At 43.1% G+C, this 23,378-nt stretch overlaps 1 protein-coding gene across 1 annotated transcript; it reads left to right on the top strand.

The window, feature by feature from the left end:
- The first annotated feature begins 1,236 nt into the window (after positions 1 to 1,236).
- On the top strand, positions 1,237 to 22,440 carry LOC743531 (neuroblastoma breakpoint family member 15). Its single transcript, XM_063814421.1, is given in 16 exon segments — positions 1,237 to 1,395; positions 3,912 to 4,121; positions 5,911 to 6,016; positions 6,852 to 7,066; positions 8,103 to 8,175; positions 8,640 to 8,845; positions 10,130 to 10,181; positions 14,083 to 14,246; positions 15,289 to 15,340; positions 15,948 to 16,120; positions 16,838 to 16,889; positions 17,486 to 17,658; positions 18,368 to 18,419; positions 19,077 to 19,249; positions 19,963 to 20,071; positions 20,687 to 22,440. Coding segments are annotated over 16 exon segments (2,079 nt in total). The 5' UTR covers positions 1,237 to 1,370; the 3' UTR covers positions 20,931 to 22,440.
- Positions 22,441 to 23,378: the final 938 nt, after the last annotated feature.

The raw sequence follows: 23,378 nt of genomic DNA, 5'->3' as shown, positions 1-23,378 counted from the left end.
CCTGAGCAACATAGCAAGACCTTGTCTCCATGAAAAATAAAAAATTAGCCAGAAATGGTGATGTGTGCCTAGAGTTCCAACTACTTGGAAAGCTGAGGCAGGAGGATCGCTTGAGCCTAGGAGTTCAAGGTTGCAGTGATCTATAATCACCACTGCACTCCAGCCTGGGTGACAGAACAAGACCCTGTCTCAAAAAAAAAAAAAAAAAAAAAGGCATCTCACTTTAATAGTAAGAGGCCAGAATATGATGCTGGCAGCATGTCGTGAGGAAATGTATTAGATGAAAGAAGTTAAATTCCAGTTCTCCTTTTTTCAGAAATGAGGTATAGGGGAGAGAAACACGTACTTGGAAAGAATTGACCCAGCTGAATTGGAAAATGTGGGAAGGGGATGGGGAAGAGGCTGCTCCACCTGAGATCTGGCTCCAGGACTTACAGCAAGGGGAACTTGGGCAAGTTACAGACTCTCTATGCCTCAGTTTCTTTATCAGCAAAACAGAATCATCCCATAAACTATAAGGTCGATGGTATCAGCGGGTCCCCAAACTGACTGCACATCTGAGTCATGTTAACAAACACATTCCAGGCCCCACCTGAGCCCTCTGAATCAGAATCCCTGTAAGGAGGACGATGAACTTGAATTTGCACTGACTTTCCCAGCTGTTTCTTACTCTGATCAACTTGGGGGTAGGACCCATTGAGCTGCAGCACATCATTCCAAAGCCAAAACACAACAGCAGGACAAGAATATTTTCAAGGCAGTCTCTAAAGCAGAGGAGAAACTGTTGAGGGAACCTAGAAGTAAAGGAGATCTGGCTTGCTGAGCTCCATTTGAACTTTGAGTACAACAGAGACATGAGCCCTTCGGGACACATGCCTGAGGTAGTGACAGTCCAACTTTGAAAGAGTGGAAGCCCTAGTTTCAAATTCAAGCATGCTTTGAGTAGAAATTAAGTTTACCTCTTTTTGCACAGCAACATGGCCAATCTTTCCTAAGCTGCTCAGCTTACAAGAAAAGGAATCATACTGCTAAGAATTCAAACTTCAGCAGTCATAGGTAAGTAAGGAAGTCTTATAAACCTATTCTAGCCACCTAACCAGAAACTCGAAATTTAGCAGGTTCTTTCAGTTTCAGGACAGTTGTGTTCACTAGATCAGAGGCATTGAGACATGAAGAACAGACCCTTAAAAAGGGAAAGTGTTCCCTTCAGTTTGAGGACATCACTGGAACATTAGGGAAGTGGGAACACAGCTGCTCACTCTACAGTGTGGGTTGCCTTTGTGTCTGGAATGTGTCTGACGTCCTGATCCCTGTGCACATTTCAGGGAGCCTTGGGAGGACCCCGAATCACTGATGGAATTGGGCAGTGCATGGAGATGGCTCAGCAGGACGAGGGTAAATGCAGGGGCAAGTCCAGGTCATACTGAGAGACAATGAGTGGCGCTGATGGGGACAAAGATAAAATCAAAAGTTTGTGCTTCATCTTCAAAAACTCAAGCTGATAACAAACTTGGCCTGATGAGAAATAATAAGTATTTTTCTATTTACATGAGAATTTAATCTCAAAACAGAAATCAGAAAAATATGAAGTCCAGGGCATAAAACCTAAACTATTGCTCATATTTATTGTTTCTAAATAGAGCAAAGTGTAAAATCTTCTCCATAAGACATACATTGTGGTTATAAAAAGGCAAAAGTCTTAGAATCATTGGTATTCCATAGAAGAGTGAATTAAACACAGCCAAGGGAAGACCCACGTCTCATACTTCTCTTGTATATTCCAAAGTTCCAGGGAAATTCCAGGTGATAGAGGTTATTTCCCATACTGTTAAAGCAAGGTTTCAGACACTTCTGAATTTTGGTCCCAGTACTCTAGAAGGGCACACCTCTGTCCTGGAAAATAATACAGGAATGAATACTCTTCCCGTGACCCATTCTGGTCATTCTTCCAGCATCACAAAAACCAAAAACTGGAAATATGGCCAAATACGTGATTAGCTGTCCCTCATCTTCAGGTTTCTTATCTGTTACTTATAGATAATAGCATTACCTTAAGGATTATGATGAAGATACAATGTCCAAATATAAACACAGTTTTGAGCAAAATGCCTTGTACGAATTGGTCAATGAATAATTACTAAATATGTGAATATTTACTGGATTGTGCGGATCCTATGGATAATTACTGAATAATTATTGTGATTGCTTTTATTGGCAGTGCTGAAAACTCATCCCTTTGTGACCTCAAGTAACCCATGACACTTTGTGAACCTGCAGTTTTTTCATTTAGAAACTCGACAGATTTTCATTCTGACACAGAATGTCACGTCTCCCAGACCCTAGAAAATACCTTGACTTAAAGCCTTTGATACATCTCAAAGCAGTATCCTTACAGTGTCACTGGAAGATGGTGCGGGCTGCAGAGAGGGATGCTTTCAAATGGGATTAACCAGTCCTCCTTCCTTCACTTCCACATGAATGCTGGGCAGCCCAGGGTCAACCCACTGCACCCTCAACTCAGGCAAGTCCAGCAGCCAATCTTAGGAGACCTGGGCTACAGAACAGTCTCTCAAGTTCCAGGCTAACAAAACCTAGGTGGGGATGAAAGCTGAGAAAGCAAAGAGGTGGTTCAGGGGATCACTCTTTCCTACTTGTTCCTCTCACCTCAAACTCACCTTCTACTGTGCAGCAACACTGAGGATCGCCAACCAACCGTGACCATAACCTTGATCTTGCCATGTTCTGTTAGTGGAATGCAACCCAAAATCAATGGTGTTAGGTCATCTCAACAAAATATATATCAAACCATATTCCATAAGAACTGCTCGTGGCCCTGTTCTTTTCAGTACATGGGAAAACAAAATGGAAACAACAAAATAGCATCAGGTTTACAAAACTTCGCAAGATAGATGGTCACACATGTTTTCAGGAGACCTCTATATAAATGACTTTGATCACTTGATACCTTGAAAAGAGGTCTTGTGGCACTAGAATGACATCTATAAGTGACAAGTATAAAATGTAGTGCTCAGTGACATTGAAAAACAAATCAACCCACATAGAGGAAGAGCTTTGGACGTAGGGATGTCAAACTGGTCTAGAATGTAATGAAAACCCAAGAAGGTGCCCCAGTAAGAAAGAAGAAATCAGTCTAACAATGGGATGCAGCAGCAAGGATACTGAGACAGGAAAGAAAACATTTTTAAAAAATGAATTATTCATTCACTTTCTAGTGGATACAGAAAAAACCGCAGAAGACCCGGAGGATATCAGGGCAGGCTAAAAGTTTGATATCTTACACCTGTGGAAAAGCCTTCAGCTCTGTTTTAACTGAGAGCAGGTGGGGTGACTTCATGACTACCATTAAGAAAATATAACCTGTTGGGAAACTGTTTCTGCCTTGATGATGTTGTACAGACAAGAGATAAACAGTGAGGAATATGCTTAGATGTATTGGGAAAGACACGGGTCTGTGGCATTGTCACAAGGGTACACGAATACTGAGAGTGAATGCTGAAGGAATGATCCCCATTGGTGGTGACCCTCAGGTGAGACTAGGGTGCCTGTGTTTCAGCAAAGCCTGGGCAATTGGAATGCAGAGCTCCTAAGATTCCATGACACCCCCACCTTCTAATTCTGTTATGGCAACTGCAGACGGTTACCTGGCATGCTGGCCACATTCTACCTCACTCTTATCAGAGTCTGAGCTACTGGCAGTGCTTTCAGCTCTGAGTTCAGGCACCTCGAACCTTGTTTTTGTGGTGAAGGATCCTAAAGTGCTGTGGGGAGCGATCACACTTTTCACAACAGTAAGTTAAGAATTTCAGTTACTGACATCCCTCAGTCCTGATTAAACCTATTTGATTTCACCAGTTTTTAACCCATCATGTGTTTGCCTTTCTTCTCCCCAGTCCCTGGCCCCACCTCTTCTGCCACAAACGTCAGCATGGTGGTATCAGCCGGCCCTTTGTCCAGCGAGAAGGCAGAGATGAACATTCTAGAAATCAATGAGAAATTGCGCCCCCAGCTGGCAGAGAAGAAACAGCAGTTCAGAAGCCTCCAAGAGAAATGTTTTGTAACTCAACTGGCCGGCTTCCTGGCCAATGGACAGAAGAAATACAGTAAGATCTATAGGCTCACCATCACGAAAGTGATGAATGATGTCCTGTCTTCTCTCTGAGACACTAAATGCTCTCTCCATCAAAAATAATTTCATCCTTCCTGTACTTCTAGGAAAACAGAAATGGGTATTTTAACATTTTGTTAAAGTTGGAAGACAGAGGTACCAAAGTATTTAGCAACTTTCCATGTTTGCAATCAGGTGGGGGTGGGACTAGAGTTAAACTGCCATTTATTGATTTCTGACACAGGCACAGAATGACCTGTTTTCTCCAAGAGGCTCAATCGTGTTTTCAAGAATCCTCTCTGTACCATATAAGATCCTGCAGACAAATAACATCTAGTCTGTTGTTCTAAATGTCTGAGACTAGTGAACTTTTATTCAGTTCAAGTTTCTGTTGAGGCCCAACAGGCAAAGCTCTGTTCTCGTGACTCTGAGGGAAACTTGGTGATAGTAGCCAGTACCTGCTCTGAGGGGCTTCAAGAGGAGTCTACTCCTAATAGAACCTGTGCTGTCTATAAGTGACAGCATCAAGAGCAGGGAGTAGGGGCCGTGCATGGTGGCTCACTCCTGTAATCCCAGCACTTTGGGAGGCTGAGGCGGGCAGATCATGAGGTCAGGAGTTTGAGACCAGCCTGGGCAACATGGAGAACCCCCATCTCCACTAAAAATACAAAAAGTAGATGGGCGTGGTGGCAGGTGACTGTAATCACCCCTGCTCAGGAGGCTGAGGCAGGAGAATCCTTTGAACCCAGGAGGCTGAGGTTGCAGTGAGCCAAGATTTTGCCATTGCACTCCAGCCTTGGTGACAGGGCAAGACTGGTAAAAATAATAATAATAATAATAATAATAATGATAAACAAAAATAAGAATAAAAAGCAGAGAGTAGCTTGGTGAGAGTGAAGTCCTGCTTCCTGGGGCACAGAGTCTTGTTGCTAAAGAGGAAGAAAGATCGCACTCGAGAATGTGTGGAGATAGCAGTGCAGCGTACAGAGCAGGGACCGTGGGCCTGTCTCCTGGGCTCCATCCAAGTTGCTTGTCTTATCTGTCCCTTAGTTACCTCACCTGTTCAGAGGGTACTACAATAATACCTACCTCTGTAAATTGCTGCAGTGAATTACATGAGCAATTTCTTGTCAATCTCCTGGAACATTTATTGGCACAGAGTAAACACTATCTATTAGTTCTTCATTCTGCTGTTTCTAAATTAACACAAACTTTATTAGCATTTGGGCATATTTCCTTCATGGCCTTATGGTGTTATGTGTCACTCTTTAAGCTTCAGATATGATTCTTAAAATCATAACTAAAGATATGATTTAAAAATCAAAGATTTTAAAAATCTTTTGCATACTTGTCCTTGAAATTCCCAGTAAAAGGGAAACCATCAGTCCCATAGTCCTAGGGGCCTTCCCGACTGTACAAGAAATCACTACTTCATGCCCCAGTGCAGTGTTTTAGAGGAGAGGCTGCAAGGCTTGGGAAAGTGGCCCCGCATTCAGAGTCAGACCTCAGGGACTGTGAATTCTGACTCCACTTCGTTGTGGTTGAATCATCTTGTCAACTTCCTTGATGTGCCCTTGAGGTTCTCTTTCTTCATCTCTAAATTTTGGAGGATCAGATGCCAGAAAGTCAGGAGACTGAAGAGTAAAGATGTGGAAATCCCTGTCTAGACCCTGGTACTGGGGAGAGTTTTGTCCTTGGGATGGACCTGGCTCCTGCCCTGTAGGCAATGACCACAGCAGCATGTCCAGCCTTCCACTGAGGCAGGCGTGTCTGTCTTTTCTCAGAATATGAAGAGTGCGAAGACCTCATAAAATCTATGCTGAGGAATGAGCGACGACAGTTCAAGGAGGAGAAGCTTGCGGAGCAGCTCAAGCAAGCTGAGGAGATCAGGTGAGGGGACCCCATGGGGGCAGGCAGGGGGATAGGTGTGTAAATCTCTGAAGTACAACAGCTCGGTGGGGAGAAGTAAGAACGAAGCTGGGCCAGGGGAAGGGCAGGAATTGCCATGGCAGGCTCGCAACACACAAGTATTTATCAAGCAGAGAAGAAGTATAATAAAAATGTATGGGTTGCAGTTGTTTCTCAGAGCCTTGTTTTCTCTTTTTCAAACAAGTAATTGTTGATGTGAAATTTACATAACACAAAATTAACCAAAGGAGTGTGAACCACACAGCAGCATTCAGTATACTCAAAATAGTGTGCCATCACCACCCCACTTACCCTTAGTGAGAATCACCTCCTGACTGACTGCGGCTTCTCATTCTTTCACTCAATCAATGTTGCCTTCTCGACCCCATCATTCTTTTCTTCTTTCGTCTTTTCGATTCGCCCCATCTGCATCTGGCCTCATTTCTGTACATGGCTTTGTATCTAGTGGCCGCAAGATGCACTATGTGTATTTTCACATGGAAATGTCCATGGCCAGAGTGAGGAACTGAAAGGATGTCTTTTTGAAACGGAATGAGGAAGACACCTACTTTTGTTTACAGAAGGGAAAGATGAATGGAACATCATCGAGGATCTTGCAGGAGCCCTCTCTGATACAGAGGAAGCCTGTAAACCATTTTCTATTCTTTCTCTTGGCCACAGACATTCCTTTCAACATGTGCTGACCTTCTGCTTGAAGGTCTCCTTGAGGACATTGTCTCAGAAGTCTCTGTTGCAACATTTGAATGGATCACTCAACCCTTTCTACTCTTAAATTTTCTCTACCGTCTGACCTTAGGCAATATAAAGTCCTGGTTCACTCTCAGGAACGAGAGCTGACCCAGTTAAAGGAGAAGTTACGGGAAGGGAGAGATGCCTCCCGCTCATTGCATGAGCATCTCCAGGCCCTCCTCACTCCGGATGAGCCGGATAAGTCCCAGGGGCAGGACCTCCAAGAACAGCTGGCTGAGGGGTGTAGACTGGCACAGCAACTTGTCCAAAAGCTCAGCCCAGGTAAGGTGGCCATAGGCCCTGATGACCCAAAACCCCAGGCTTATGAGAGGCTCCAGACCTCCATACTTTCACAATGACAGTTGTATCAATGGTGTTTTTTTCCACTAAGCTTATGTGGCCATGACATGACCAGGACTTCTTGGGTAAGAACGGAGATGGGAAACCTATGGGTTTGGAGGTCACAGTATTGCGAGTGTCCCTCCTCCCTTGATGGAAGGTGGTCTTTGGAGCAAGAGGCAGCATCTGTCTAGTTTTAAAGGACAGGAAGGAGGCTGCGATGGGAGCAGGCTTATTAGAGTGAAAAGAGCTCTGGGCTAAGAAAGAAGGTTCCCAGGCTGTCTTTTTGGCAATGTTCTTAGTAACTGTCAGAGAGTGAATGACTTGTCCTTCCTGAGTTTCTCTCTCTCCGTGGCAAATTGTCTCTTGCAAGGGTCTGAAACATTCAAATGTGGGAACACTTACTACTGCTTTCCAAAATGAGATGAAGCCCCTCGCCGTGTGATGTTGGAGAAGGCACTTTATGTGGGGGCGTTTTGTGGTAGGAAGTGCTTCAGACTGGATCACTCCCCATGGATAGAATGTCCCTGAATAACACAGCAGAAGCCACTTGGAGGCTTGAAATCTTCTGTGCATAGAGGACTGTGGGACAAGTTTGTCTGCTTCTAAGAGAAAGAATTAGGTTTGAAATGCAAACTGTGACAGGACACCAAGCCTGTGCCTGGGAATCAGATCTGGCAGGATTGGGGAGACAGCTGCCAACATCCAGAGAGAGGCTGCACAAGCCTCCAGTGATATGGGAAGCAAAAGGTCTTTTCAATATTTGGCCACATCTTGATGGTGGCCCTCCACATCAGAAATGCATTGCCTGATGGATCAGGAAACCATGCCAGGGCATTCTGTTAAAGATGAAACATGAGAGTTTTCAGTTGAACGGTGACCCATGCCTAGATATTCATGTCTCTGTTGAACATTGGGCTGAGTGTGCTTGCAGACTGTGAAGTGGGAAATATGTGAATGAACACTTCTGTATTTACAGAAAATGACAACGATGACGATGAAGATGTTCAAGTTGAGGTGGCTGAGAAAGTGCAGAAATCGTCTGCCCCCAGGTAACACTGAATACTCAGGAACAATTAATGGATGGTAACATATGAGGAATATCTAGGAGGTACACCCTCTCTGGCATCTATGATGGGCCAAAAACCCGCATTCGCTTGGCCACAGTATGTGAAATATAACCCAGCTTAGATACAGGGTGTGGCAGCTGTCGTGTTTCTCTATGTGTGCCGAGTGTCATGTCTGCACCGTACAGGGATAGCTGAGTCTTCATCCTCCTCAGCTCCTATCTGTCCAGTGCAATGAACAGCAGCTGCTCTCTTCCTCTCTGGTTCCCATGGCAGCCATGCTCTGTTGCAGAGAGAACAGGATTGCATGTTCCCTCTTAATGGGAACCTCCATTTTGCTTTCTGGGACCACTCTCTTAATGCCGCCTGTCAAAACCAGCTAGGACTCCCTGGGGTCCAATCCGTCTGTGTTTAATCTTCTGTCATCTCTGTCCCACCTGGCTCATCAGGGAGATGCAGAAGGCTGAAGAAAAGGAAGTCCCTGAGGACTCACTGGAGGAATGTGCCATCACTTGTTCAAATAGCCATGGCCCTTATGACTCCAACTAGCCACATAGGAAAACCAAAATCACATTTGAGGAAGACAAAGTCGACTCAACTCTCATTGGCTCATCCTCTCATGTTGAATGGGAGGATGCTGTACACATTATTCCAGGTAGCCTCTGTTTTCCTTGTGTCTCATACCTCTCTCTAGGCTGAGGAAGATAAACTCTGAAGACAGGCTCTATAAACACAAATTCATTTGAATAAAAACTATGATGGGTTTCTAAACAGATATCAGGGAGTTTTTTTGTCCTTCTCAGCTAATGTCATGCCTTTGTCTGCCAGTCCCCAGTATCAAGTTACTCAACCCCAGGCAAGTGTGACAATCTCATAGTCACCTGAGTGCAGGAGGTGCACAGGCAGTATCTGTCAGGCCTCCTAGCTTCGATTCAGTATCTCTTGTCATCTGTGATTAAGTCATCTGTCCCTGAACAATGTCCATGGAGTTTCTATGCCTGTTTAAGGAAGCTGGCAGCCTTGCCTTTGTATTTGGAAATATTGTTCCCCAGGCTTCACTGCTCTCAGCTTTCATCTGGATCTCCTTTAAGTCAGCTTGCTTAGCTGCACAGTCACCCTGAAATCAGGACGGAAACTTTTCTTCTTTACTTTGCTGATATATTTCCATAAAGCAAGGCTGGACCCTGGTTTTCCACCCTGTCAATGCAATGGCTGATCCAATGTTTCTTTGTAGCATCGTGGATTTTTTTTTTTTTTTTTTTGCGATGGAGTCTTGCTCTGTCACCCAGGCTGGAGTGCAGTGGCACCATCTTGGCTTGGTGCAACCGCTGCCTCCCAGATTCAAGTGATTCTCCTGCCTCAGCCTCCTGAGTTGCTGGGACCACAGGTGCACAGCATCACATCTGGCTAATTTTTGTATTTTTTAGTAGAGACAGGGTTTCCCCATATTGGCCAGGGTAGTCCTGAACTCATGACCTCAAATGATTCACCTGTCTTGGCCTCCCAAATCACAGATTCTGTTTAAAGCAAGAGTTGTTCAAATTTATCTATCAGTCGTGTTTCATGTATAGATGCCTCTAAACATTTAATGTCCATGTTACCTGGTGATATAAGTCCGTATTGCAGCAACACTCTTAGAAAATTGTTTGACCAATTTTTGGAGATTTTTTTGGGGAAAAAATTTTGTTTAACTTTGACTCAGGCAGGGAATATGGCATTATGGTCTACACGTAGAGGGAGATTTTGGCCTGTGGGTCTGGAAAGCAGGGTCATCTAATTCTCACCAAAGTTAATCTAGGACACCCTAGAATATTCCTGTCAGAATCCTTATTCTTGCACTGAGAATAGTTATGTCCTTGTGCTATGACTGGACAGTGATTTGGTCATATGTGAAGTATGAATTGCTTAATGTGACCTGCTTCTCTGAATTTATTTACAGAAAATGAAAGTGATGATGAGGAAGAGGAAGAAAAAGGGCCAGTGTCTCCCAGGTAATGTTGTGGAATTGTTGGCTGTTAATTCAGTAGTGACATCTGGAGATTGTAGATTTAGGGAAAATGAGGAAGTGATGAATAGAACTGTTTCTTCCATTCACCCAGCTAAAAATTGTGCTGATTTACAATGTTGTATTTTATTTGTGGCACTTGTATTGGTTTTAATTTCATAGTCCTCTCAAGATAGGAACTTGCCATCAGATGAGCCAGGTGAACTAGCCAAACCGGGTTTTCTTGCTGATCTTTTCAAAAAACCAGCCCTGGATTCATTGATTTTTTGAAGGGTTTTTTGTGTCTCTATCTCCTTTAGTTCTGCTCTGATCTTAGTTACTTCTTGTCTTCTGCTAGCTTTTGAATTTGTTTGCTTTGCTTCTCTAGTTATTTTAATTGTGATGTTAGGGTGTCAATTTTAGATCTTTTCTGCTTTCTCTTGTGGGCATTTAGTGCTATAATTTTCCCTCTACACATTGCTTTAAATGTGTCCCAGAGATTCTGGTATGTTGTGTCTTTGTTCTCATTGGTTTCAAAGAACATCTTTATCTCTGCCTTCATTTTGTTATTTTCCCAGTAGTCATTCAGGAGCAGGTTGTTCAGTTTCCATGTAGTTGTGCAGTTTTGAGTGAGTTTCTTAATCCTGAGTTCTAATTTGATTGCACTGTGGTCTGACAGTTTGTTGTGATTTCCATTCTTCTACATTTGCTGACGAGTGCTTTACCTCCAACTATGTGGTCAATTTTGGAATAAGTGTGATGTGCTGAGAAGAATGTATATTCTGTTGATTTGGGGTGGAGAGTTCTGTAGATGTCTTTTAGGTCTGCTTGGTGGAGAGCTGAGTTCAAGTCCTGGATATCCTTGTTAAGCTTCTGTCTCATTGATCTGTCTAATATTGACAGTGGGGTGTTAAAGTCTCCCATGATGATTGTGTGGAGTCTAAATCTCTTTGTAGGTCTCTCAGGACTTGCTTTATGAATCTGGGTGCTCCTGTATAGGGTGCATATATATTTAGGATAGTTAACTCTTCTTGTTGAATTGATCCCTTTACCATTATGTAGTGGCCTTCTTTGTCTCTTTTGATCTTTGTTGTTTTAAAGTCTGTTTTATCAGAGACTAGGATTGCAACCCCTGCCTTTTTTTGTTTTCCATTTGCTTGGTAGATCTTCCTCCATCCCTTTATTTTGAGCCTATGTGGGTCTCTGCATGTGAGATGGGTTTCCTGAGTACAGCACACTGATGGGTCTTGACTCTTTATCCAATTTGCCATTCTGTGTTTTTTTAACTGGGGCATTTAGCCCATTTACATTTAAGGTTAATATTGTTATGTGTGAATTTGATCCTGTCGTTATGATGTTAGCTGGTTATTTCGCCCGTTAGTTGATGCAGTTTCTTCCTAGCGTCAATGGTCTTTACAGTTTGGCATGTTTTTGCAGTGGCTGGTACCGGTTGTTCCTTTCCATGTTTAGTGCTTCCTTTAGGAGCTCTTGTAAGGCAGGCCTGGTGGTGACAAAATCTCTCAGCATTTGCTTCTCTGTAAAAGATTTATTTCTCCTTCACTTACGAAGCTTTGTTTGGCTGGATATGAAATTCTGGGTTGAAAATTCTTTTCTTTAAGAATGTTGAAGATGCTGGAGAGGATGTGGAGAAATGGGAACACTTTTACACTGTTGGTGGGACTGTAAACTAGTTCAACGATTGTGGAAGGCAGTGTGGCAATTCCTCAGGGATCTAGAAGTAGAAATACCATTTGACCCAGCCATCCCATTACTGGGTGTATACCCAAAGGATTATAAATCATGCTGCTGTAAAGACACATGCACACATATGTTTATTGAGGCACTATTCACAATAGCAAAGACTTGGAACCAAGCCAAATATCCAGCAATGATAGACTGGATTAAGAAAATGTGGCACATATACACCATGGAATACTATGCAGCTATAAAAAATGATGAGTTCATGTCCTTTGTAGGGGCATGGATGAAGCTGGAAACCATCATTCTCAGCAAACTATTGCAAGGACAAAAAACCAAATACCACATGTTCTTACTCACAGGTGGGAATTGAACAATGAGAACACATGGACACAGGAAGGGGAACATCACACACTGGGGCCTGTTGTAGGGTGCGGGGAGGAAGGAGGGGTAGCATTAGGAGATATACCTAATGTTAAATGATGAGTTAATGGGTGAAGCACACCAATGTGGACATGTATACATATGTAACTAACCTGCACATTGTGCACATGTACCCTAAGACTTAAAGTATTAAAATATATATATATGTATATACATACACACAAAAAATAATAAAAGAAAACTATACATATGGAAAAAAAAAAGAATGTTGAATATTGCTCCCACTCTCTTCTGGCTTGTAGGGTTTGTGCCAAGAGATCTGCTGCTAGTCTGATGGGCTTCCCTTTGTGGGTAATCCGACCTTTCTCTCTGGCTGCCCTTAGCATTTTTTCCTTCATTTCAACCTTGGTGAATCTGACAATTACGTGTTTTGGGGTTGCTCTTCTCGAGGAGTATCTTTATGGTGTTCTCTGTGTTTCCTGAATTTGAATGTTGGCCTTCCTTGCTAGGTTGGGGAAGTCCTCCTGGATAATATCCTGAAGAATGTTTCCCAGCTTGGTTCCATTCTCCCCGTCACTTTCAGTACACCAATCAAACGTAGATTTGGTCTTTCCACATAGTCCCATATTTATTGGAGGCTTGTTCATTTCTTTTTACTCTTTTTTCTCTAAACTTCTCTTCTCGCTTCATTTCACTAATTTGATCTTGAATCACTGATACCGTTTCTTGCACTTGATCGAATTGGCTACTGAAGCTTGTGCATGCATCACGTAGTTCTCGTGCCATGGTTTTCAGCTCCATCAGGTCATTTAAGGTCTTCTCTACACTGTTCATTCTGGTTAGCCATTCATCTAATCTTTTTTCAAGGTTTTTAGCTTCCTTGAGATGAGTTCGCACATCCTCCTTTAGCTCAGAGAAGTTTGTTATTACCGACTTTCTGAAGCCTACTTCTGTCAGCTCATCAAAGTCATTCTCCATCCTGCTTTGTTCCATTGCTGGCGAGGAGCTGCGATCCTTTGGAGGAGAAGGGATGTCAGGTTTTTGGAATTTTCAGCTTTTGTGCTCTGGTTTCTCCCCACCTTTGTGGTTTTATCTACCCTTGGTCTTTGATGATGGTGACCTACAGATGGGGTTTTGGGGTGGATGTCTTTTTTGTTGATGTTGATGCTATTCCTTTCTGTGTGTTAGTTTTCCTTCTAACAGTCAGGTCCCTCAGCTTCAGGTCTGTTGGAGTTTGCTGGAAGTCCACTCCAGACCCTCAAACAGGGATTTCTTGGTGTTGCCTATTCTCTCCCATGTGTTTAAATCCAGGGAGAGATGTATATATGCTTTCTTCCTATTTGTTGGTAGTTTGTTGGCTAGTATTTTTGCAAGAAAAGAAATTGAAAAAGTAAATATATTATATCAAAATATTGGGAAAATGGGGCCCTTAATACACAAGATCTGTGTCTGCACTGCGTCAAGAACTCTCTTCACTTGAATGCTGCATGTAAAATTCAACCCAATTTATGCAAAGTAGTTGAAGCCCTGTGTCAATTCTCTGTGCTGCAAGTCATGATGGTAGTTTACAGGGAGAGTCTGGGTGCCCTGAGTTGGCTCATCTGTGGCAAATGTACGGAGCACATGCTGCCCATTTTTGCTCTGTCCCCAGAGCAGTCACCCTCCACCCTGTATTTAGAAGGATAGTTTTATTTCTCTTGAAGGAAAAATGCCTTTGGTTTCTGTGACCACTCCATTCTGTCTCCCATCAGATCATCTGGGAGGTTTTGTTGTCTAATGTCTGTTGGTTAAATCTTCTATCATCCCTGTCCTGCCTGGCTCATCAGGAATCTGCAGGAGTCTGAAGAGGAGGAAGTCCCCCAGGAGTCCTGGGATGAAGGTTATTCGACTCTCTCAATTCCTCCCGAAATGCTGGCCTCGTACCAGTCTTACAGCAGCACATTTCACTCATTAGAGGAACAGCAAGTCTGCATGGCTGTTGACATAGGCAGTGAGTACTCCATTGTGAAGGTGATAAAGCTCCAGTTCATGGCCCAGGTAGACCCCATAATCTTTGGGCCTTGTGCCCCTTGTTGGGCTGAGATTTGCCATCACCATGGGCTGAACCTATATATCAATGTAGATTTCAATCACTCTGGAGTCGAGTCTGAAGCACAGGCATGGGGTGAGTCAGTGAGCTTTGCTCTCTTCCTAGTCTCAGGCCATGCCCGTGCCAACCTGGACTGACTGTCACGACATTGAACTCAAGGCAGGTGTGGCAAACTCACACCAAACTATGCAGCACATGCCCAGGAGTTGTCCGTCAGATCAGCTCATCTGAATTAAATGTCTCTTGCCAGCTACAAAATTCCTCATGAGTTTTGTTCCCAAAGCATGTCTGTGTGGTTCTTTACCTGCCCAAGGCCAGTGTCACCCTTGTCTACCTCTCAGTGAAAGATGTGACCTAGGTTTCACTGAATTTATCCCCATTTTCTGTGTCTTCTAAGTTCGCTTGTTTTAGCTCATCTGTCCGTTATGTTCCTGGTATGTTTTCTAGATAAATGGCTGACTTTTCACCCACAAAAGCCATAATAGCTGATGCTTCTGTGTAGAACCAAGTTTCATTTTGACTCAAGAGCTGGTACATTGCACCCCTTCATCAAATCTCTGTGTCCACAATCTCATAAACTATCAAATTCTGGGTATTTGATGAGAGAAAGCTTAATATTGAAGTATCTCTCCTATGAGGTGTTAGAACTATTTGCCTACAATTTATTGGGGAAAAAATTGCTCATTTGTGTACACAAACCTAGGACAGAGGACATAGGGAAGATAACATTCCAAAACAGGGGAATTTTGCCCAAGGCTCATGAAAGAACCCAAGCCAGTTTTCTCAAGACTTGACCTCAGGCCTACTGGAATATTTCTCTCAAAGTCTCCTGTTCTCACACTGACAAGACTGATGTCCCTGTGTTAGGATTGGACAGAGGAATGTTTCTGTGTGCAAGGAAGAACTGCTTAATGTAAGAGGGCCCATCTGAATTTATTTGCAGGACATCGGTGGGATCAAGTGAAAAAGGAGGACCAAGAGGCAACAGGTCCCAGGTGAGTCTGAGAAATTGTGGACAGTTAATTTGATGTTGACACCTGGAGATGCCAAGTCCAGGGAAAACAGTACATGCTGAAAATAATGATTTTGTCTTGTCAGACAAGTCTGAATTATGCCTACTACATTGCTTTTTGGTTCTCATTAGAGTAAATGTTTAGGTTTCCATTTCTTCCTACCCTTATCATTTACTAACCTAGTGAAGGTTGACCATACCTCAGAAGCTGTATTCTCATGGTGACTGCAGGGAAACTTGAGCACATTTTATGCAAAATTATTGAGGGCATGCTTTTCATGATCACTGTTCACTGTGTGTCCTGAGAGCACAGATACAGAGTGTCCTTTCACTCATCAGTGTGTCACCTGGCCAATTCACTGAGCTCACTCTGTGTGTGTGTGTGTGTGTGTGTGTGTGTGTCTTTCTCTTTCATCCTTTTCTACCTGGCCCTAGTCTATCCCAACATAAAGGCAATAATTTGTTACCTCATTAATGGATCTGTCCTTTTTCTTTACAAACTCTTCCTTACGTTAGCCATGAAATCCAGCTGGGGCTGTGTGGTTTCTGATTCCCCCTGGCTTATTCTTTACTTTTTCCCACTTTTCCAGGCTCAGCAGGGAGCTGCTGGATGAGAAAGGGCCTGAAGTCTTGCAGGACTCACTGGATAGATGTTATTCAACTCCTTCAGGTTGTCTTGAACTGACTGACTCATGCCAGCCCTACAGAAGTGCCTTTTACGTATTGGAGCAACAGCGTGTTGGCTTGGCTGTTGACATGGATGGTGAGTACCTTTCTATGAAGGTGATAAGGATCCACTGAGTCTTCTGATTAGGGTCATATTCCTACTGCAAGTGGCCCTTACTGAGCTGAGAGATGTCATTGCCACAGGGAGGACCTATAGGCACATGTAGGTTGAATGAAACTAGTTCCACTTGGAAGCCCAGACAAGGGATGGGTCAGTGAGCAAGGCTCTCTTCCTAGTCTCAGGCCATGCCTGTGGCGCCCTAATCCTACTCTCAAGATGTTGGATCTGGGCAGATGTGACAAATTCACACAACTCTGATTTTGTCTCAATTTTGTAGATCTTGTAGATTTCATCCTTCACTCTAATTTCAGCGTCTAAAATCCTCGCTACCGTGAACAATCTGAGTATTTGATGAGACAGGGCTGAATAGTGCAGTTTTTCTCCTAGCAACCATTTGGGGGCATTTGCTTTAAATCGATTGGAAAAATATGGCATAACCATTTGCACAAACTTGGGACAAATGATATTGGGATAACGATCTACCAGAATAGGGAATTTTACCCACAGTTTCTGGGACAAAAACCAAGGAATCTCTATCGTGATCAGCCTTCAGGCCTCCTGAAGAATATCTCTCACAGTGTCCTATTCTCATGCTGAGGAGCCTGAAGTCCCTGTGTGAGGATTAGACAGTGGATTGTTATGTGTGTAGGAGAACCAGCTTAATATGTCTGTCCATGTCTGAACTTATTGCAGAAATTGAAAAGTACCAAGAAGTGGAAGAAGACCAAGACCCATCATGCCCCAGGTAACTTTGAGCAATTATGGATGCTTAATTCTGTGTTGACACCTGGAGATGCCACGTCCAGGGAAAACAGGAGTGTGTTCAAGTTCATGTTTTCAACGAAGGTTGAATTACTCCTACTGACATTGCTGTTGGTTTTCATTGCAGTAGATGTTTAGGTTTCCATTTCTTCCTCCCCTTATCATTTACTAACTTACTATAGGTTGACCATACCTCAAAGGCTGTATGGCAACTGCATGGAATCTTGAGCAAGTTTATGGAAAATTATTGAGCCCACTCTTTTCATGATCACTGTTCACTGTGTGTCCCGAGGGCACTAACTCAGAGTGTCCTTTGACCCCTTCATCAGTGTGTCACCCGGCCAATTCGCTGAGCTCACTTTCTCCTCTCTCTCTCTCTCCCTCTCCCTGTCTTTCTCTTTCATTCTTTTCTACCTGGCCCTGGTCTATCCCAACATAAAGGCAATAATCCATTACCTCATTAATGGATCTGTCCCTTTTCTTTTTAAACAGTTCCTTATGTTAGCCATGAAATCTAGCTGGGGCTGTGTGGTTTCTGATTCCCCCTGGCTTATTTTTTACTTTTTCCTACTTTTCCAGGCTCAGCAGGGAGCTGCTGGATGAGAAAGAGGCTGAAGTCTTGCAGGACTCACTGGATAGATGTTATTCGACTCCTTCAGGTTATCTTGAATTGCCTGACTTAGGCCAGCCCTACAGCAGTGCTGTTTACTCATTGGAGGAACAGTACCTTGGCTTGGCTCTTGACGTGGACAGTGAGTACCTTACTATGAAGGTGATAAGGCTCCACCTGGTCTTCCAGATAGGGGTGATATTCCTGTTCCAAGTGGCCCTTACTGACCCGAGAGATGTCATTGCCGCAGGCAGGACCTATGGGTGCATATAGGTTGTAATGAAACTGTAGTCTCAGTTGGAAGCCTAGACATGAAATGGGTCAGTGAGCAAGGCTCTATTCCTAGTCTCCAGCCATGCCTGTGGCAACCTGAGCCCACTCTCAGCACATTGGACCCAGGCAGATGTAAAAAATTCACAGAACTATGATTTGGACTCAAGGGTTTGTAGATTTCCTCCTTCATTCTAATTTCAGTGTCTAAAATTCTTGCATCCATGAACGAGCTGGGCATTTGATGAGACAGGGCTGAATACTGCAGTTTTCCTCCTAGAAATCATCTGGGGCATTTTCTTTGAACTGATGGGAACAACAAGGCATAACTGTTTGCACAAACTTGGGATAAATGATTTTGGGATAACGATCTACCAGAATGGGGATATTTCACCCTTGGTTCTGAGATGCAAACCAAAGAATATCATGACCAGCTTTCAGGCCTCCTGAAGTATATCTCTCACATTGTCCTGTTCTCATGCTGAGGAGCCTGAGATCCCTGTGTGGGGATTAGACAGTGGACTGTTATGGGTGTAGGTGAATTGGCTTATTTAGTCTGTCCCTGTCTGAATGTATTGCAGGAATTAAAAAGGACCAAGAAGAGGAAGAAGACCAAGGCCCACCATGCCCCAGGTAACTGAGCAATTGTGAACAGCTACTTCTGTGTTGACATCTGGAGACTCCTGGTTCAGGGAAGACAGAGCGGGCTGACATTATCGATTACATCTTTTCAACCAAGCCTGAATCATTCCTACTAACATTGCTGTTGGTTTTCATTGCAGTAGATATTTAGGTTTCCATTTCTTCCTCCCCTTATCATTTACTAACCTACTGTAGGTGGACCAGACTTCAAAAACTGTATTCTCATGGTGACTGCATGGAAACTTGAGCACATTTTATGGAAAATTATTGAGCACAGTCTTTTCATGATCACTGTATGCTGTGTGTCCTGAGGGCACTAACTCAGAGTGTCCTGTTACTCCCTCATCAGTGTGTCACCTGGACAATTCACTGAGCTCGTTCTTTCTCTCTCTGTGTGGTGTGTGTGTGCGTGTGTGTATCTCTGTGTGTGTGTCTGTGTGTGTGTGTGTGTCTATCTGTCTTTCTCTTTCATTCTTTTCCATTTGGCCCTGTTCTGTCCCAACATGAAGGCAATAATTTGTTACCTCATTAATGGATCTATCCTTTTAGTTTTTTAACCACTTCCTTATGCTACCCATGAAACCTAGTTGGGGCTCTGTTGTGTCTGATTTCCCCTGGCTTATTCTTTACTTTTTCCTCCTTTTCCAGGGTCAGCAGGGAGCTGCTGGAGGTAGTAGAGCCTGAAGTCTTGCAGGACTCACTGGATAGATGTTATTCAACTCCTTCCAGTTGTCTTGAACAGCCTGACTCCTGCCAGCCCTATGGAAGTTCCTTTTATGCATTGGAGGAAAAACATGTTGGCTTTTCTCTTGACGTGGGAGGTGAGTACCTTTCTATGAAGGTGATAAGGATCCACTGAGTCTTCCTTATAAAGATCATATTCCTGCTCCAAGTGGCCATTACTGAGCTGAGAGATGTCATTGCTGCAGTGAGGACCTATAGGCACTTGTAGGTTGGATGAAACTCTAGTTCTACCTGGAAGCCCAGACATGGGATGGGTCAGTGAGCATGGCTCTCTTCCTAGTCTCAGGCCATGCCTGTGGCACTCTGTTTCTACTCTCATGACATTGGACCTGGGCAGATGTGACAAATTCAGAGAACTATGATTTTGACTCAAGGGTTGTAGATTTCCTTTTTCACTCTAATTTCAGTGTCTAAAGTCCTCACAACCATGAACAGTCTGAGTATTTGATGAGACAGGGCTAAATATTGCAGTTTTTCTCCTAGAAATCATTTGAGGGTATTTGCTTTAAATTGATTGGAAAAATATGGCATAACTGTTTGCACAAACTTGGGACCAATGATATTTGGATAACGATCTACTAGAATAGGGACATTTTACCCACAGTTTCTGGGAGAAAATCCGAGGAATTTCTATCATGACCAGCCTTCAGGCCTCCTGAAATATATCTCTCACAGTGTCCTATTCTTATGCTGAGGAGCCTGAGGTCCCTGTGTGAGGATTAGACAGTGGATTGTTATGTGTGTAGGGGAATCAGCTTAATGTGCCTGTCCATGTCTGAATTTATTGCAGAAATTGAAAAGAAGGGGAAGGGGAAGAAAAGAAGAGGAAGAAGATCAAACAAGAAAAGAAGAAGGGGAAGAAAAGAAGGGGAAGAAGATCAAAACCCACCATGCCCCAGGTAACTTTCAGCAATTGTGGATGCTTAGTTCTGTGTTAACACCTGGAGGCAACAGATTCAGGGAAACCGGAGTGTGTTTGATGTCATGTTTTCAACGAAGGCTGAATTACTCCTACTGTCATTGCTGTTGGTTTTCATTGCAGTAGATGTTTAGGTTTCCATGTCTTCCTCCCCTTATCATTTACTAACGTACCATAGGTTGACCATACTTCAAAAGCTGTACTCTCATGGCCACTGCATCGAATTTTGAGCATATTTTATGGAAAACTATTGAGCTCACTCTTTTCATGATCACAGTTTGCTGTGTGTCATGAGGGCACTAACTCAGAGTGTCCTTTTACTCCCTTACCAGTATGTCACCTGGCCAATTCACTAGCTCACTTTCTCTCTGTCTCTGTCTCTGTCTCTCTCTCTCTGTCTTTCTCTTTCATCCTTTTCTACCTGGCCCTGTTCTATCCCAACATAAAGGCAATAAATTTTTTTTTTTTTTACCTCATTAATGGATCTATCCTTTTTCTTTTCTAACCACTTCCTTATGTTACTTCTGAAATCTAGTGGGGCTCTGTGGTGTCTGATTTTCCCTGGCTGCTTCTTTAGTTTTGTCTCCTTTTCCAGGCTCAACGGCGTGCTGATGGAAGTGGAAGAGCCTGAAGTCTTACAGGACTTACTGGATAGATGTTATTCGACTCCGTCAATGTACTTTGAACTACCTGACTCATTCCAGCACTACAGAAGTGTGTTTTACTCATTTGAGGAACAGCACATCAGCTTCTCCCTTTACGTGGACAATAGGTTTTTTACTTTGACGGTGACAAGTCTCCACCTGGTGTTCCAGATGGAAGTCATATTCCCACAATAATCAGCCCTTACTAAGCCGAGAGATGTCATTCCTGCAGGCAGGACCTATAGGCACGTGAAGATTTGAATGAAAGTATAGTTCCATTTGGAAGCCCCGACATAGGATGGGTCAGTGGGCATGGCTCTATTCCTATTCTCAAACCATGCCAGTGGCAACCTGTGCTCAGTCTGAAGACGACCCACGTTAGGTGTGACACATTCACATAACTGTGCAGCACATGCCGGGAGTGATCAGTCGGACATTTTGATTTGAACCACGTATCTCTGGGTAGCTACAAAATTCCTCAGGGATTTCATTTTGCAGGCATGTCTCTGAGCTTCTATACCTGCTCAATGTCAGTGTCATCTTTGTGTTTAGCTCATCCAAAGGTGTTACCCTGGTTTCAATGAACCTAACCTCATTCTTTGTGTCTTCAGTGTTGGCTTGTTTTAGCTGATCCGTCTGTAACACAGGAGGGATCCTTGGCTGAGGATTGTATTTCAGAACCACCAACTGCTCTTGACAATTGTTAACCCGCTAGGCTCCTTTGGTTAGAGAAGCCACAGTCCTTCAGCCTCCAATTGGTGTCAGTACTTAGGAAGACCACAGCTAGATGGACAAACAGCATTGGGAGGCCTTAGCCCTGCTCCTCTCAATTCCATCCTGTAGAGAACAGGAGTCAGGAGCCGCTGGCAGGAGACAGCATGTCACCCAGGACTCTGCTGGTGCAGATCATGAACAATGCCATGTTCTTGCAGAAAACGCTTAGCCTGAGTTTCATAGGAGGTAATCACCAGACCACTGCAGAATGTAGAACACTGAGCAGGACAACTGACCTGTCTCCTTCACATAGTCCATATCACCACAAATCACACAACAAAAAGGAGAAGAGAGATTTTGGGTTCAAAAAAAGTAAAAAGATAATGTAGCTGCATTTCTTTAGTTATTTTGAACCCCAAATATTTCCTCATCTTTTTGTTGTTGTCATGGATGGTGGTGACATGGACTTGTTTATAGAGGACAGGTCAGCTGTCTGGCTCAATGATCTACATTCTGAAGTTGTCTGAAAATGTCTTCATGATTAAATTCAGCCTAAACGTTTTGCCGGGAACAGTGCAGAGACAATGCTGTGAGTTTCCAACCTCAGCCCATCTGCGGGCAGAGAAGGTCTAGTTTGTCCATCACCATTATGTTATCAGGACTGGTTACTTGGTTAAGGAGGGGTCTAGGAGATCTGTCCCTGTTAGAGACACCTTACTTATAATGAAGTACTTGGGAAAGCGGTTTTCAAGAGTATAAATATCCTGTATTCTAATGATCATCCTCTAAACATTTTATCATTTATTAATCCTCCCTGTGTCTATTATTATATTCATATCTCTACACTGCAAATTTTGGGTCTCAATTTTTACTGTGCCTTTGTTTTTACTAGTGTCTGCTGTTGCAAAAAGAAGAAAACATTCTCTGCCTGAGTTTTAATTTTTGTCCAAAGTTAATTTTAATCTATACAATTAAAACCTTTTGCCTATCACTCTGGACTTTTGGATTGTTTTTTACATTCAGTGTTATAATATTTGATTATGCTGATTGGTTTTGGTGGGTACTGATGCGAATTAATAAAAACATTTCATTTCCATGTTTATTTTCTAATCTCTTCCACATTGTAGGCTATGTTTACCATACGTAGCAGAATGTATTTACATTTCTTGGTTCTAGTCATTTGTATTCTTCGTGAGTGTGAGTGTGTGTGTGTGTGTGTGTGTGTCTGTGTCTGTGTGTGCCTTTGGCATTTAGGAAGGGTAGTATAGCTCATGTTAAATATTGCACTAAAAATGTTTTTGATGGTTTTCCTCCCTTTGAACTAGACACACTTCTAATATTTGGTTTATAGTTTTAAATTATAACTTTCAGCATCAAATATTTCCATACAACAGTCAATTACATGATGTGTTTTCTTTTTCCTACCTCCTTTACCTGCCACTTCTCATAATAGTATTTGAACCTAAACATATACCGGTGACATTCTGTGATTATCATCTTGCCCCTACCTTGGTTTTTGGTTTAGATCCACAATGAAATATATTAACGCTCATGAGCTATTCAAAAGTGAATGTCACAGTCATCACTTGCTGAGTGGTACTCATCCTTAACAGAGTCCTCATGAGGGAATCAGGTCTCGCTGAGTTTAGCATGTTTAATAATCTTTTCTCACGGTCTCGATACATGGATCGCATTACTAGATATAAGGTGCTTGCCCAAAATGATTTTTCTGGAGTTTTTAGGAGATATTGTCTTCCTTAGGGGACATACATGGTGTATGTTCTCATTGTGGGATTCTATTTTGTTCTACCAGGACCTCTAATTTCTGCCAGTTACTTCATTCATTTGTTCTCTTCACCATGAGTCTCCAGAGGATACTTCCATGGTCCGTGCCTCCCCATCTCCCAGCAATTCTGCATTTCCAAGATT

Source organism: Pan troglodytes, chromosome 1 (assembly GCF_028858775.2).
Source record: "Pan troglodytes isolate AG18354 chromosome 1, NHGRI_mPanTro3-v2.0_pri, whole genome shotgun sequence".
Taxonomy (NCBI): Eukaryota; Metazoa; Chordata; class Mammalia; order Primates; family Hominidae; genus Pan; species Pan troglodytes.
Note: the sequence above shows the minus strand (reverse complement) of the source record. Positions and strands in the feature narration are given on the sequence as shown.